The following is a 16,953-nucleotide window of genomic DNA, read 5'->3' as shown; positions in this document are numbered from 1 at the left end:
GAGACCTTAGTGAAACTTACCAAATAGTCAAAGGCTTGGATACAGTGAATGTGGAGAGGATGTTTCCACTAGTGGGAGAATCTAGGACCAGAGATCATAGCCCCAGTATAAAAGAACGTTCCATTTATTAAGGAAGGGGATGAGGAGGAATTTCTTTAGTCAGAGGGTGGTGAATCTGTGGAATTCATTGCCACAGAAAGCTGCGGAGACCAAGTCAATGGATATTTTTTAAGGCAGAGATAGATTCTTGATCAGTACAGGTGTCAGCGGTTATGGAGAGAAGGAATCAGAATGGGGTTAAGAGGGAAAGATAGATCAGCCATGATTGAATGGCGGTGTAGACTTGATGGCCTAATTCTGCTCCTATCACTTATGAACTTACTTGCCACCCTTTATGTAAACAACTTGCCCCGCACATCTTCTTTAAATTGTGCCCTTCTTACCTTAAAGTTCTGCTCTCTAGGCTTTGATATTTCCACCCTGGGGGGAAAAAATATCTGACTGTCTGCCCCATTTAAGTTTAAGAAAGAACTGCATATGCTGAAAAAAATCGAAGGTAGACAAAAATGCTGGAGAAACTCAGCGGGTGAGGCAGCATCTATGGAGTGAAGGAATAGGTGACGTTTTGGGTCGAGACCCGAAACGTCACCCATTCCTTCGCTCCATAGATGCTGCCTCACCCGCTGAGTTTCTCCAACATTTTTGTCTACGCTATTTATGTCTCTCATCAATTTATATATTTCTACCTGGTCTCCCCTCAGCCTACAATGATCGAGTAAAAAATTTCCAACTTAGTCCAACCTCTCCTTACAGCTAAGATAGACACAAAATTCTGGAGTAACTTAGCGGGAAGAGTCTGAAGAAGGGTCTCGAACTGAAACGTCACCCATTCCTTCTCTCCAGAGATGCTGCCTGTCCCGCTTTGAGTTTATCCAGCATTTTGTATCTATCTTCGGTGTAAACCAGCATCTGCATTTCCTTCTTATTCACCACTCTGCATACCTAACATCCTCTAATCTAGGCAGTATAATCTTCTTCTCTACCTGTTCCATAGCCTCCTCATCCTTTCTGCAAGTGATGACCAGAAATGTGCATAATACTCCAAATGCAGCCTAACCAAAGTCCTATAAAGCTGCCACTTGACTTTCTGACTCTTGTACTCAATGCCCTGACCCAAGGGTGGGGAACCTTTTCATGTTGGAATGCCGCATTAAGTTAGCTGTAATCTAATAAGGGCGCATCCAAGAAACTTCAATTAGATATAGGATTATTTCGTTGAATCTTCTTTTACTCTTTGCTATTTTAAATACGTTCATTTTAAGATTAAAATAAAAATAATAAAAGACGAACAAAAACATATTAATAAAAATAAAAGGATTTGTTCTACAAAATTTGGATTCATTCAAAAGGCCGCACTTAATGGCCTAGAAGGCCGCATGTGGCCTAAAGGTCGCAGATTCCCCATCCCTGCCCTGACCAATGAAGGCAACCATTCTATATGTTTCGTTTACCCCTCTATCTACTTGTGTTGCCACTTTCAGGGAGCTATGGATTTGGACCCCAAGATCCCTCAGCACGTCAGTGCTGTTAAGGACTTTTGTGTCATCGCAAATTTATTAACCAACCTAACAGTTATATCCACGTCATTTATATATATCAGAAATAATAAATGCCTTTAGACTTTAACCCTTAGAGATGCAGGGCAGAAACACACCCTTCGGCCAACTGAGTCCACATCGACCAGCGATCACCCCGTAAACTAGCACTATCCTACACATAAGGGACAATTTACAATTTTACCAAAGCCAATTAAGCTGCAAACATGCAGGTCTTTGGAGTGTGGGAGGAAACCGGAGCACCTGAAAAAACCCACACGGTCACAAGGAGAACGTACAAACTCCATATAGACAGCACCCGTAGTCAGGATCGAACCCGGGTCTCTGGCGCTGTGAGGCAGCAACTCTACCGCTGTGCCACCGTGCTGCCCCCAACACAAATCCCTGCAGACCACCGTTCACAGACCTCCCATCCACCCATACACCACAATCCTTCCACAAGTAAGCTATTTATGATTGACCGAGTCATCTTGCATCCCATGCATCTTAATCTTGATCTCAAACTGCTCTAGCATATTAGTATTCCCCACACTGATCTTACAGGTCCTCCAGGTTCTTCACCTTGGTGAATACTGATACACTGATCCAGGCTCTAAGTTCATCTGCTTCACCCACGATACTCCTTGAATTGAAATAAACATACTTTAGTTTATCAGTCTCACCAGGTTCATTAACCTGTCCCTGCCTGTCCTTCCTTTCAGCCTTACTGTTTATAACCTGTAGCTTCCCATCAGTTCTTCAGTTTCTGACCTTCTCCTCCGATTCTCAACATCCCATTCATCTAGTTTAAACCCTCGCAAATACAGGTCTACCGTCGGTTTTCTGGCACCCATGGTTCCAGAGCCTTTCTGGATTATCCATTTAGCCGGATCAACAGAGGTCACGGCACCGAGACATGCGCCCGCAAAGTTGGTCTCGGAAGTCAGCTATGGGAACAGATCTGCCGGCTGCAGAGGGCAAATTTGACCCACCGATCGTTCGCAGAAGTCCCGATGAGATCGAGATCGGCCACCTCTCCCGGACTAGGCGCCATATTTTCAAGAGGACTTCCGGGATAGTGCGGGGTGATTTCAATTGCACTCTGATAATTTTGTCCGGATAACAGGAGAGGGTTGTGGTGGAGATAAATAGAGGTGGCGGCAAATATGATAATGGCATTTAAGAGACTTTTTCGGTGGCCTGTTACGTCAGTCAATGATGCCGACAGTCGCCGAAAAAAATCGCCAAGTGGGACAGGCCCTTCACTGCGACACAGACCTGGATTCGATCCTGATCTCGGGTGCTCTCTGTGTGGAGTTTGTACGTTCTATGGGACTTCATTGCTTAACTCCCACATCCCAAAGACATGCAGTGACATTGGGTTAATCGGCCCTCTGTAAATTGCCTCTGGTGTGCAGGGAGTGGATGAGAAAGTTGGATAACATGGAACTAGTATGAAGGGGTGATGGGTAGTCAGTGTGGGCTTGGTGGGCCGAAGGGCCTGTTTCTACGCTGTTACTTTAAAGTAAAACTAAATCAGTAAATTCATGGCTCACCAAAATCCTTAATAAGTTGCAATTATAAACATAATATTTTTTAGCAACAATGGATCTGACATCTATTTATTTGCCATTTATCTCTCGACCCCTTCCCTCTGCAGAAACACATCTAATTGTATTCTCCAGTCAGTTGCACTGCTTGTTTCAACACCAGTTTCCTAGCAACACACTCTGCAACATCACTATCTCATGAGTGAAAAATTCTCTATGGCACCTCTCGTTGCTCTGCATTTACTGAATTTCAATTGCTTTCCTTCACTTTTAACCTCTTTGACAGGATATGCAATGTGCAACAACCGTCTGCCTCAGAATGTGCGGCACGGTGGCGCCATGGTAGAGTTGCTGCCTTACAGCGCCAGGGACCCGGTTTTCGATCTGTCTATAGCTGCTGTCTGTATGGGGTTTGTATGTTCTTCCTGTGACTGCGTGGGTTTTCTCCTAACTTTCTCCCCATTAGTTAACCGGGTCAATTAACTGACCCGATTAGTTGCCGTTGGGTCAGCGGCAACTAACATGCTGCAGCCCTGCCAGCAGCGTGTTAGTTTTTTTGAACTTTTAAACATTTTTTAGTGTGTCCTAATGTATGTTTTTGGTGTCTCTCTGTGTGTCATGTGTGGGGGGTGGTATGGGGAAACCGTTTTGGTCGCCTCCTCCACGGAGAGGTGACTTTTTCCATGTCGCCTCCCCCGTGGCCTAACATCAAGGATCGGTGCGGCCTTTCCAGGAGACGTGCCCGGGACTTCAGCAGCGGGCGCAGCGTGGACTCTCGTCGCCGGCCCGTGGCAGCCTGAAGCCGTGTTCTGCGGAGCTCCAGCTGGCGCGGTGTCCTGGGCCTGGGATCCCCCGTTGGGGACCTGGGAGGAGAAGAAGCTCCGACCGCCGGCCCGCGGCCAACTACTACCGCGGGCGCGGCGGGGACTTTAAATCTTCGACTGCCGGCCTGCGGCCTACACCTACCTGAAGCCGCAGTCTCCGGTGGGAAAGCACCGATTCAGGACTTACCTGGACTTTATCTTGTCTGAACATCTGGATGCCCGCAGCAGCGGCTGCGGATGGTTGAGGTCCCGACCACGGGGGAAAATGGAGGAGGACTGGCCAAATTTTGTGCCTTCCACCACAGTGATGAATGCTGTGGGGGATGTTTGTGTTAAATTTTTATTGTGTTTTTGTGTGTTTTTTCATTGTACCGCTGCTGGCAAATTCATTTCACTTGCACTTTATGTGCACTTTATGTGCAAGTGACGAATAAAACTGATATTGATATTGAAGATGGACAGATTTGCAGGTTAATTGGCCCGATTGTGTAGGATAGTGCTGGTGTATGGGGTGATCGCTGGTCGGCACGGATTTGGTGGACTGAATGGCCTGTTTCTGTGCTGTATCTCTAAACTAAGCTAAACTAATGCCAAGTACTTAACTTTGAGGTTTGTTTTCCAAAAAAAGTATACAATTGTATCCAGGGTTTACACCATTTGTCACAAATTTCTGAGGCAATGCTTGTCTGGCATATGCTGGTTTACTCAAAAGGAAACAACAACGTGTTAGATTAACTCAGTGGGTCAGGCAGTATCTCTGGCGAGCATGGATAGGTGAGGTTTTGGGTTGGGACCCTTGTTCAGAGTGATTATCGAGGTTGGGGGGGGGGTGAAATAAACTTGGAGAAAGGAGAGGTAGGACAAAGCGTGGGGGGGTAATAGGTGGACATAGGCAACGGGGTGGGGGGGTGATAGGCAGATGGTGGGAACAAAGGCAAGAGGTAAGATCAGAAGGTGTGAGACTGACTGATGAAGAGTTGCGAAATGTGATGATGGTTCAGCTCCGACCTAGCACTTGTTCATACCTTTGCAGGCTGGTTTGGTCTGATTCCAAGAACCATTCTTCATGCAGCGTAATGTAGAGGACATAGGTGTTTCCATCCAGAAGCCTGGGTTACACTGGTATGTTACTGTCTTGTTGTAGGTGAAATCATTTCCCAGATGAACACCATTAGCCAACGCACCAGGGTCACCACAATCAGTAACTGCAGTTGAGAACAATAATAAACAACAATTAGCAAATTACAACAGCATAATCATAGTTTTGACTTAGAGTGGAAACAGACCCTTCCGCCCACTGAGTCCACGCCGACCAGCGATCACCCCTTATACGAACATACTAAATGCGTTTGATTTACTAATTAGTAAAAGCAAGAACTGTTAGTTTAGTTTGGTTTAGAGATACAGCAAGGAAACAGGCTCCTGGGCCTATCAAATCCACGCCGACCAGTGATCCCCGCACATTAACACAAGCCCACACATACTAGGGACAATTTAGAATTATACCAACTATACAAACCCAAGCCAATTAACCTACAAACCTGTATGTTGTTGGAGTGTGGGAGGAAACCAAAGAACTCTGAGAAAATCCACGCGGTCACAGGGAGAACATGCCATCTCTGTACAGACAGCAGCCATAGTCAGGATCAAACCCGGGTCTCCAGTGCTGCAAGCATTGTGAAGCGGCAACTCTACTAGTTAGCTTGGAATATTATGATTAGTTGATTAGTAAGGGTGTCAAGAGTTATGGGGTGAAGGCAGGTGAATGGGGTTGTGAGGGAAAGATAGATCAGCGATGATTAACTGGTGGAGTGGACTCGATAGGCCGAAAGGCCGAATTCCGCTCCTATGCCTTATGAACTTATTTCATGATTGTTATAGGCTTGTCCATCATCAGTCTTCCCAAGTTTCCATCTGCCCCAATTTTTATTGTTTTATTTTTAATTGCACTTAAAATAACTGCAGTGTTCACGGTGTAACACCTATGGAACTGGTTGATGTGTGAAGCGAAGTTGATTCATACAAATGTGTAGGAAGGAACTGCAGATGCTGGTTTACACCGAAGATAGGCACAAAATGCTGGAGTAACTCAGCGGGTCAAGCAGCATCTCGGGAGAGAAGGAATACGTCTGAAATGTTACCTATTCCTTTTCTCCAGAGATACTACTTGATCTGCTGAGTTACTCAAGTATTTTGTGTCTATCTTTGGTTTGTGTAATTGTTCATTTTGTTTATTCTCTGGAGTCTTTGTTGTGAATTTTGTTTAGAGATATGGTGTGGAAACAGGCCTTTCAGCCTACGCACTTGGAGTGTGGGAGGAATCAGGAGTTTCCTGGAGATAACCCACGCAAGTCATGGGGAGAATGAACAAACTCTGTACAGACAGCACCCCTAGTTGGATAGGTATATGGACGGGAAAGAAATGGAGGGTTATGATCTGAGTGCAGGTAGATGGGACTCGGGGAGAATAAGTGTTCGGCACGGACTAGAAGGGCCGAGATGGCCTGTTTCCGTGCTGTAATTGTTATATATGTTAGTTAGGATCGAACCTGCTTCTCTGGTTTCCTCCCACACTCCAAAGATGTGCAGGTTTGTGTAATTGTCTTCTGTAAATTATAAATTGTCCCTAGTGTGTAGGATAGAACTATTGTACAGATTGATCGCTGGTTGGTGTGAAGATGGTGGGCTGAAGAGCCTGTTTCCCCGCTGTTTTACCAAGCTATAAACTAAACTAAACGATACAACAAAACTAAACTATTAAAACAATGTAAATAATATTACATGACCACATCTAAAAATTCAAAACAATTCTCTGGCTCCCAAATTAAATTTGACTGCAGTGATTTAATAGGATGTTTAGAAATCTTTGCAATTATTATTTTAGTGTTTAAAATATAGAACTCTCAAGTATCATTCAAAATAAATTAAATGTTGATGTTTTTTTTCTAAATTCAATCATATTTGGTTTTCTCATTAGCTTCAGCTTTTGGTTTAAATTGAAATACAAACTATTTTTTTAAATACTGGAACGACTATTTTCAAAACAAACTAATATTCACGGAGTTTTTATACTTTTACAATAGATAATTGGAAAGGCTTTCACTGTTTGAATGGTTATTATCAAATATTATCAGGTGAATTGTCCTATAACTAGAGGAGGAATGAGCCCTATTTTACTCTCCCTAACCACTGGTATGAACCAAGAACACATTTCTAATGAATGCCATTTACCAGAGAAAACATTCCATGTAAATTCTGAGCACATTTGCTTGGTGCCGTGTCGTGCATAGGAAGAGAGTTTCTGACATTGTATGTCAAACTAGTTCAATTCGGGCAGGGCAGGGCTCAAATCCAGGCCCAAGGAATGAAAGAATAGTGTTTTAAAAGGATTAAAAACATTAGAAGCTAAAGCTTAGCAGAGGAAGAGGGCAACCCAATAATATAACTTCTGTAGGATGTGACCAAATTTAGTACCAGTTGATAGATTTGAAAGTCCAAGAGCAATTAATATTATTGCATTTACTTCCGACAATTGTGGGTGGCACGGTGGTGCAGTGGAAGAGTTGCTGCCTTGCATTGCCAGAGACCCGGGTTCGATCCTGACTACGGGTGCTGTCTGTTACGGAGTTTGTACGTTCTCCCAGTGACCACGTGGGTTTTCGCCGGGTGCTCCGGTTTCCTCCCACAGTCCAAAGACGTGCAGGTTTGTAGGTTAATTGGCTTCGGTAAAAATTGTAAATGGCCCCTAGTGTGTAGGACAGTGCTAGTGTAATGGGTGATCGCTGGTAAGCGCGGACTCGGTGAGCTGAAGGACCTGTATTCACGCTGTATCTCTAAAGTCTGATGTCAAATGTCTAAATAGAAAGTAGAAACATGAAACTGTGGATGCTGCTTTACAAAAAAGAAGACACAAAGTGCTGGAGTAACTCAGTGGGTCATGCTGCATCACATGGATGGGTGATATTTAGCCACCTTGACTAGCACCAATTTCTCCCCTCCCCTTCCACCAACATTTCTTCTACAAGCTTCATAATTCACAACTCTTCAATCCTTTTTGTCTTACACCTTCTGTCTGTACATCTCTGGCCTTTGTCCAACCATCTACCTATCAAAAGCTCCCCGCACCTGTATCAATCCATTACCTGCCAGACTTTGTCCTGCCTTTCCTCTCTTCCAATTGTCTTCCTTGCCTCCACCCCGCTCCCACCACAATCACTGAAGGAGGGACCCCACCCAAACGTTCACGTATCCATGTTCTCCAAAGATGCTGCTTGACCCACTGAGTTACTCCAGCTATTTGGGTTTTTTTTCCCAATAATAGAAGTGTTGGTTAAGTGTACATTCATGGTGAGAGAACAGCAAAAGAAATTGGGGAAAAAAAGCACTGCAATAAAAATTTGTATTATTATTAAGGCAAAATCATAATTCATAATAAGCACCACATAACCCATTCATATACTTTTTAGATTATAATGCATTGGGCTAGCAATGTATTTCTACAGCTTCTTGATCGGCATTTGGATGGCATGGTGGCGCAGCGGTAGAGTTGTTGCCTTACAGCACCAGAGACCCAGGTTCGATCCTGACTACGGCTGCTGTCTGTACGAAGGTTGTACGTTCTCCCCGTGACTGAGTGGGTTTTCTCCAGGTTCTCCACTTTCCTCTCACACTCCAAAAAAAAACAGGTTTGTAGGTTAATTGGCTTTGGTAAAAATTGTAAATTGTCCCTAGTGTGTAGGACAGTGTAAGTGGGCGGGGTAATCGCTGGTCGGCATCGACTCGGTTGTCCAAAGGACCTGTTTCCGCATTGTCTCTCTAAACTAAATGTTCTTGTAAACCTTCACGTTACAGCGGTAAAGCCAACCTGTGCAGTCGGGAGCAGATCCAGTCCAGGTCCCGTTAGCCGTACAGTGCCGTGTCGTCAGCCCTGATGTTTTGTAACCTTCCCAGCAGGCGTAGGTGATGGAGCTGGAGAACACAATGCCATCGCTGTAAACTATTTTCGCATTTTCTGGAGTTCCAGGGTTCCCGCAAGATACAGCTACAACAAATGGAAGAAAGCATTAGTTTCCAGCAGGAATGACTTTAAGAACATTTCAAAGTACACACCTGTCCTTCGATCCAATTTGCCCACACCGATCAACATGCCCTATCTAGCCCTACACTAGACCCACCTGCCTGAGATTGGCCCATGTCCCTCGAAACCTGTCTTATCCATGTTTCTTAAATGTTTCTTAAACATTGCAATAGTACCTGCCTCAACTAACTCCTCTAGCTGCTCGTTCCATACACCCACAACCTCTTTCCCCCTCAGGTTCCTGTTAAATCTTTCCCCCCTTAAAACTATCTTCTCTGGTTTTAAATGTTCCTACTATGGGAAAGAGACACTGTGTTTATTTGTGTTGAACTTCCTTTGGGAAGTAGAAACATCAGAGATTAAACACAATTTATCCTTCACCTGTTGTGTAAGGAGCACCATTTCTTTCATAATTTTAGACATCATGAATCCAAGTGTCAAGGATTCCAATTTCTGGAGTGTAATTATGTCCACGAACAGCTGCTTCTTCCTTGTGTTACAAACCCACCATCATGCTTATTCCTAACTATCAACTTTCTGCATCCAGCTCCTCACCCATTCCACCCCCAGAGTCAGGGACAGTTTCTTCCCAGCTGTTATCAGGCAACTGAACCATCCTCTCCCCAACTAGACAGCGGTCCTGACCTACTATCTACCTCATCGGTACCCTTGGACTATCCTTGATTGAACTTTGCTGGCTTTCCCTTGCACTAAACGTTATTCTCTTATCATGTATCTGTACACGGCTTGATTGTAATTATGTATTGTCTTTCTGCGGACTGGTTAGCACGCAACAAAATGCTTTTCACTGTACCTTGATACAAACGACCAAAAAGTAAACAAAATTATTCAAAATTCCTCCTTCGACCCTTTGCCTTGTACTCACTAGAATTTAGAAGATTGAGGGGGGATCTTATAGAAACTTACAAAATTCTTAAGGGGTTGGACAGGCTAGATGCAGGAAAATTGTTCCCGAAGTTGGGGAAGTCCAGGACAAGGGGTCACAGTTTAAGGATAAAAGGGAAATCCTTTAGGACCAAGATGAGAAAAACATTTTTCACACAGAGAGTGGTGAATCTCTGGAACTCTCTGCCACAGAAGGTAGTTGAGGCCAGTTCATTGGCTATATTTAAGAGGGAGGTAGATGTGGCCCTTGTGGCTAAAGGGATCAGGGGGTATGGAGAGAAGACAGGTACAGGATACTGAGTTGGATGATCAGCCATGATCATATTGAATGGCGGTGCAGGCTCGAAGGGCCGAATGGCCTACTCCTGCACCTTGTTTCTATGTTTCTATGTTTACATACATTGGCTCAAGGAGTTAGAACATAGAACACACAGGGGCGGCACAATGGCGCAGCTGTAGAGTTGCTGCCTCACAGCACCATAGACCCAGGTTCAATCCTGTCTATGGGTGCTGTCTGTACGGAGTTTGTACGTTCTCCCTGTGGCCACAGGGGTTTATCACCGGGCTCCAAGTTGCAGCACTGTTACTAGGATCTACGTTTCCTAGGACCTAAATCTGGTATCAAATGATGGGATCAGGGAACCCCATACTTCACGTTGAATGGGTTATTACACCGGTCACAATTTGGATCTTTGTGAATGTGAGAGATATTCACAAACATTTATGTGAATTGAAAATGAATTTAAAAGTAACTAAACTATTGAGAGCATCTTAAATATTATTACAAACAACACTAAGGACCACTAATGAATATGTCTTGATAATGTTTAAATTAAATTACTTAAATGCATTGCTGTCTCCACAGGTTTAGCAACCCAATTTTGCGATATATTTGTTGAGCAACAAATTGTTCTTGTTGTAGGATGTTCTAAAGTTTACAGTTTAGTTTATAGTCACGTGTACCAAGGTACAGTGCTTTTGTTGCGTGCTAACCAGTCAGTGGAAAGATAATTCTGTGGCGGCACCCGGTGGTTAGGCCACTTGCTTTGCGAACCCTCGGCAGTCGGGGGTAGGGTCATGTGACTGGGTAATGGCAGGAAGGAGTTGTCAAGGGTTATACGGGTGTGCCTAGTATATAACGAACCCCGGATCAACCTTCTCTCTCTCTTCCTCTCTCTCTTCGCGTGAGTGTCCTGCCACCTCAGCAGGAGCTCAGCTCGAACTCACGAGGCAACAGCCTCGCAGCAGCAACAATGAATTTGTGTTAGAGGATTAAACGTGCATGTATATCTAACCTATAATGCCTGAATAAAGAAACCGTTTATTCATGACGTTTGGTGCCTCTACATTGGTGACCCCGACGTGATGTGAACATGCAATGTCTGTACAATACACGATTCTGGACTATTGACTTTACAGGAACTGCGTTTACAAAGAAGAAGAGATGAATACCTGGGCTCCCATGATACACTAGGTCTACCCTACACACTAGTGCCAATTTACAGAAGCCAATTAACCAACAAACCCGTACATCGCCGGGTGGTGCCAGCAATGGCTGCCTCGCCAACAGTCTGTCTGTCCCTTCCTTCCTTGTTGTTTTAATAGTATGTGTTAAATGTATGTTTTTAGTGTTCTTTAGTTTATTTCATGTGGGGGATGGGGGGTTTGGGGGATACTTTTAAAAATCTCTCATCTCGACAGAGATGCAATTTTTTTCCATATCGTATCTCCGCCCGCACTGCGGCCCAACATCGTGGAGTTGGCGGCCTTTGCTGGAGACCGACTTCGGGACCTCCAACCACGGGAGCCTGCAGGACTTAGCATCGAGGAGATGTGATCCTTTTGCCAGGGATCGACCTCGGAGCTCCAACCGCAGGAGCCTGCGGACTTTAACATCGTGGAGCTCGCGGTCTCTGATTAGAGACCGACTTCGGGAGCTCCAACCCACAGGAGCTTCGACCGCCCCAACGTGGGAGCTTTGATCTCCCCGACGCAGGGGCTTCGACCGCTGGCTGCGGGAGCTTCGATCGCCCGGGTGGAGAATGAAGAGTAAGAAGAAGATTTGGACTTTAATGCCTTCCATCACAGTGAGGAGTCCACTGTGGTGGATGACTATGTTAAATTTATGTAGCTGTGCGTCTTGTTGCGTCTTTTTTTTGTATGGTAATTCGCATATCACTGTACCTTAATTGGTACACATGACAATAAAAGACTTTTGAAAACTTTGAAACCAGAACACCCGGAGAAAATCAGAGGAGAATAAAATTAAGATCCTGCCACAATCTCCTTTTGCCTTTTTTTCATTTTAAACCTAAGCTTAATAATGCTAAACCACTATCCCTGCAGTCACATTTGGTTTTTCCCCTCATGACAACATTCTCATGGTTGACTTGTTCAGTTTTCTGATCCCGATGCTTACGTTCACAAACTGGTTGTGCTCCTGACCAGGTTCCATCCGCCTTGCAAGATCGTTCCGATGATCCTCTGAGATTGTAACCAGCTTCACAGCTGAAGCGTACAAAGCTCCTTGTCTTGAATTCATCACCCAGTCTTGAACCGTGGACTGGGATGCCAGGATCACCGCACAAACCAGCATCATCCCCTTTAAGGAAACAGACAGACACAACAATCAGTTCAAGAGTATTAGCACAACTAATATTCTTTTTATCGAGACACTAGAGACTGATGTAATCTTGACCAAAACACAAATTGCTAGAGGGACTCTTTCTGCTTGTGGTTCCAGAAATTGTTATTTTAGTCTGTCATAAGTGATAGCAGCAGAATTAGGGTATTCGGTATATCAAGTCTACTCTGCCATTCAATCATGGCTGATCTATCTCTCTCTCTGAACCCCATTCTCCTGCCCTTGACACCCTTACTAATCAAGAATCTATCAATCTCTGGCTTAAAAATATCCATTGACTTGACCTCCACAGCTCTCTGTGGCAACGAGTTCCACAGATTCACCACCCGATAACTAAATAAATCATTTTGGCTCAATTTTCTTCTCGTATAGTCTGGCCTGCTGGACATGGTGCACAGTCTTGCCATTCATAACACACTGTGCAAAGAAGTTTTGGAAGGCAAACTGCGCTCATTAACCCATTTGGTTTCAACATGTCAGTGGTATTCCCTTTGTTTGACCCAACCCTTCCCTCCCTTTTCTGCTACTGAAAACTAACTCATAGTTATAGAGAGTCATTGAGTCATACAGCGTGGAAAAAAGCCCTTCGGCCTAATCTGCCCACGCCGACCAACATGTCTTCTTCACCCAGAGAGTTGTGAATCTGTGGAATTCTCTACCACAGAAGGCAGTGGAGCCCAATTCACTGGATGCTTTCAAGAGAGAGTTAGATCTGGCTCTTAGGGCTAAAGAAATCAAGGGATATGGGGAAAAAGCAGGAACGGGGTACTGATTTTAGATGATTAGCCATGATCATATTGAATGGCGGTGCTGGCTCAGAGGGCCGAATAGACCTATTTTTCTATGTTTCTATCTACACCAGTCTCACCTTTTGGTCCATATCCCCCTACACCTGTCCTATCCATGTACCTCTCTAAACGTTTCTTAAACGTTGCAATGGTACCTGCCTCAACTACCTCCTCCAGCAGCTCATTCCATACACCTGCCACCCTTTGTGTGAAAAAGTAACTCCTCAGGTTGCGATTAAATCTTTCTCCCCTCACCTTAATCCTATGTCCTCTGGTTCTCGATTCCCTTACTCTGGGCAAGAAACTTCTCACGAATATTCGTCTCATGATTTTGTACACTTCTATCAGATCAACTCCTCATCTTCCTGTGCTCCAAAGAATAGCGTCCTAGCCACCTTAACCTCTCCATATAGTTCGAGTCCTGGTTACATCCCCATGAATCTTTTGTGCCCAGCTTGACAATATTTTTCCTATAACATGGTGCCCAAATCTGAACACAATACTCTAAATGTGGCTTCACCAATGTCTTATACAACTGCAGCATGATCTCCCTGCAGATCAGTGTCACTCATGTTATGTCATACTTTGTAGCTACGCCCACTAGCTTAACAGTAAGCCTCCCTGCCTTGTTCCCACACTTTTAGAGAAACATGCTAGTATGAAGTTACCGATGCTGTAACATTAATAAAGTCTTTGGACCTTTATCACGGTGTAAGACTTCAGTTATTTAAACAGCAGAATCGCAACACTCCCAACCTCTATACTCAATACTCTGACTGATGAAGGCCAATGTGCCAAAATACTTTTTGACCATCTGTGGTGCCATTTTCATTGAACTATGTACCTGCACCCCTCGATCCCTGTGTTCTACAACACTCCCCAGAGCCTAAGCATCCACTGTGTAGTTCCTACCCATTTCAGTCTTCCCAAAATACAACACCTCACATTTCTCTGTATTATATTCCATCAACCTTTCCTCAGCCCACCTGGCCAATCGATTAAGATCCTGCAGTAATTTTTGACAACCATCTTCAGTATCTACAATACTTGTTTTTCTTTCTTTCCTAATTCTGATGGTCTCAGGTGTAAAATGTCAATTGTTTCTCCTTCCGCAGATGCTGCCTGAGCTGCTGAGTATTTCAAGCATTTTTCTGTTTTTGCATCAAGCAACTCATAGCTCTGGTTAGACAAACACCTTGACATCATCATTAAACATTAAACACTACTTTACATTTTGCATGCCATAAATGTTTTGCAATCAAGTTAGACAAGGAGGATTTTATTTTTTATATATAATGAAATGATAAAATTACCGAAAAATATATTGCCTTTACAAGTTTGCAACATCCACCACATAAAGAACATAATTTAGCCACAATTTCCACATTATCTTCTGTGCAAATAATCCATTGTAAACATCTCTGTAGAACAATAAAATTAGGTGGACATTCATTTTTTATTCACCACTTAAGATCCCTGGTGTTTATGAAGCAACATCCAAAAAGATATGAATGATTTATTATTGAAGCAAAATATTCCAAATTATATCGCAGGTGCGCCTCTCAGCATAAACAAAGAAAACACAAATAATAGTTAAATATGGAAGGGGACCAAATTGAGAGGCCAGTGGTCATAAAAAAAACTCACATTTAGGGCACATATCATGTTATTTTCATTAAAAATATATTCATTGATCTTCATATGCCACATATAATATTCAGGCTGGGATGTCAAGGAAAATATTTACCATCCTAGACAGATGATATTTCCTCCTCAAATTACATTAGGTGCCACATTTCCCCACGCATTATTTTCAAGACAGGATCAATAGGAAGATAATCAAGTCGAAGATATACTCGACATTTTGCAATAACCTCAACAATGCTTTGAAAGATGATGATATATGTGCGTAAATTAAAATCTTATATCCTTGTCCGATGGATTTTGTTGCATCCTATGGACAGTTTGGTGAACAATGCTCTCAATTAAATGTTGGCTTTATTTCAATTGTTGCACGTCTTTGTAGTGTGGGAGGAATCCGGGGCGTCTAGAGAAAACTCAGGCTGTCATGGGGAGAACGTACAAACTCCATACAGACAGCACTCGGAGTCAGGATCAAACCTGGGTCTGTCGCTGTACCGCTGTGCTACTGCGCCGACCTTATACAAACTAAACTATTGACAAATGTGGAGCTAGTTAACAGTGATGAACAAAATTGTGCAAGTTTGAAAGCTTCCATATTTCTCACTATAGACACAAGGAACTGCAGATGCTGGTGGACACAAAGTGTAGGAGAAACTCAGTGGGTCAGGTGATATCTCTGGTGAACGTGGGTAGGTGACATTTTGGGTCCAGACCCAACTTCAGGCCTAACATTCCTCTGCCCTACTTCACCCACTGCTGCGCCTCATGAGTTTATGCTCAGCTGAAACTCTTCCTGGATGAGCACAATATTCGGGAGGTTTTCCAGTCTGGATTCAAGGCTATGCATAGCACAGAGTCGGCTCTGCTAAGGGTCTTCAACGACATCCTCCTGGCAAACGACTCTGGTAATTATGTGGTTCTTGTCTTGCTGGACCTATCTGCCGTCTTCGATACAGTGGACCATGGAATTTTAATTTCCCGATTACAGCACCAAGTGGGCATTTGTGGCAGTGCCCTGGGATGGTTCAGGTCCTATCTGGCAGACAGAACCATGCGTGTAAGCCTTGCTGGCTTTGAATCCTCCTCCACTCCCTTGGTATATGGGGTTCCACAGGGCTCAATTTTAGGGCCCCTGCTCTTCTCTTTATACCTACTTCCTCTGGGCTCAATTTTAAGAAGGCATGGCATCTCCTTTCACTTTTACGCAGATGATAGCCAGTTATATATGCCACTCAGGAAAGAAGACGACTATTCTCTAAAATCACTTCTGTCTTGTCTTGAGGACATTAAGTCCTGGATGGCCTTAAACTTTCTGGGACTTAATGAAGAGAAGACAGAGGTGATTTTGTTTGGCCCCAATGGCTGCCGTGAACCTCCCTTTGTTGACTTGGGTCCACTGGCATTGTCTGTAAAGCCAACCGTTTTGAACCTGGGTTTTAGGATGGACGGTGATTTTAAACTAGACAAACAAATAGGCGCGGTGGTTAAGTCCAGCTTCTTTCACCTAAGGAAGCTGGCAAAGGTGAAGCCTATTCTCGAGCGGCAGCATTTTGAAACAGTAATCCATGCCTTTATTACATCTAGGCTGGATTACTGTAACGCACTCTACTCTGGAGTCGCACGAGCTTCATTGGCTCGTCTCCAGCTTGTTCAAAATGCTGCCGCTCGCCTTTTGACCGGAACTCGAAAGAGGGAGCACATTACGCCAATTTTGGCCTCCCTTCACTGGCTCCCAGTGCACTTTCGAGTTCATTTCAAAATTCTTTTATTTGTTTTTAAATCGTTGAATGGGCTCGCCCCGCCTTACCTCTCTGAGCTGCTCCACCTATATGCTCCTGCCCGGTGCCTCAGGTCAGCTGATCAGCTGCTCCTTGAGGTACCAAGGTCTAAGCGGAAGCTCAGAGGGGATAGAGCCTTTTCTGTTG

General features: G+C 44.1%; 1 protein-coding gene across 1 annotated transcript in view; it reads right to left on the bottom strand.

Annotated features, from left to right (window-relative positions):
• Nucleotides 1-16,953, bottom strand: part of csmd1 (CUB and Sushi multiple domains 1) — a 501,649-nt gene that overhangs the window by 42,672 nt on the left and 442,024 nt on the right. Inside the window, exons 45-47 of the mRNA XM_033020497.1 lie at nucleotides 12,372-12,554; nucleotides 8,834-9,010; nucleotides 4,995-5,174 (exon numbers count right to left, since the gene is read on the bottom strand). Of these exons, the coding sequence (XP_032876388.1) occupies nucleotides 4,995-5,174; nucleotides 8,834-9,010; nucleotides 12,372-12,554 (540 nt within the window). The remainder of the gene's footprint in view (nucleotides 1-4,994; nucleotides 5,175-8,833; nucleotides 9,011-12,371; nucleotides 12,555-16,953) is intronic.

Source organism: Amblyraja radiata, chromosome 5 (genome assembly GCF_010909765.2).
Source record: "Amblyraja radiata isolate CabotCenter1 chromosome 5, sAmbRad1.1.pri, whole genome shotgun sequence".
Classification (NCBI taxonomy): Eukaryota; Metazoa; Chordata; class Chondrichthyes; order Rajiformes; family Rajidae; genus Amblyraja; species Amblyraja radiata.
The sequence above is the reverse complement of the archived record's forward strand: the minus strand, read 5'-3'. Positions and strand labels throughout refer to the sequence as shown.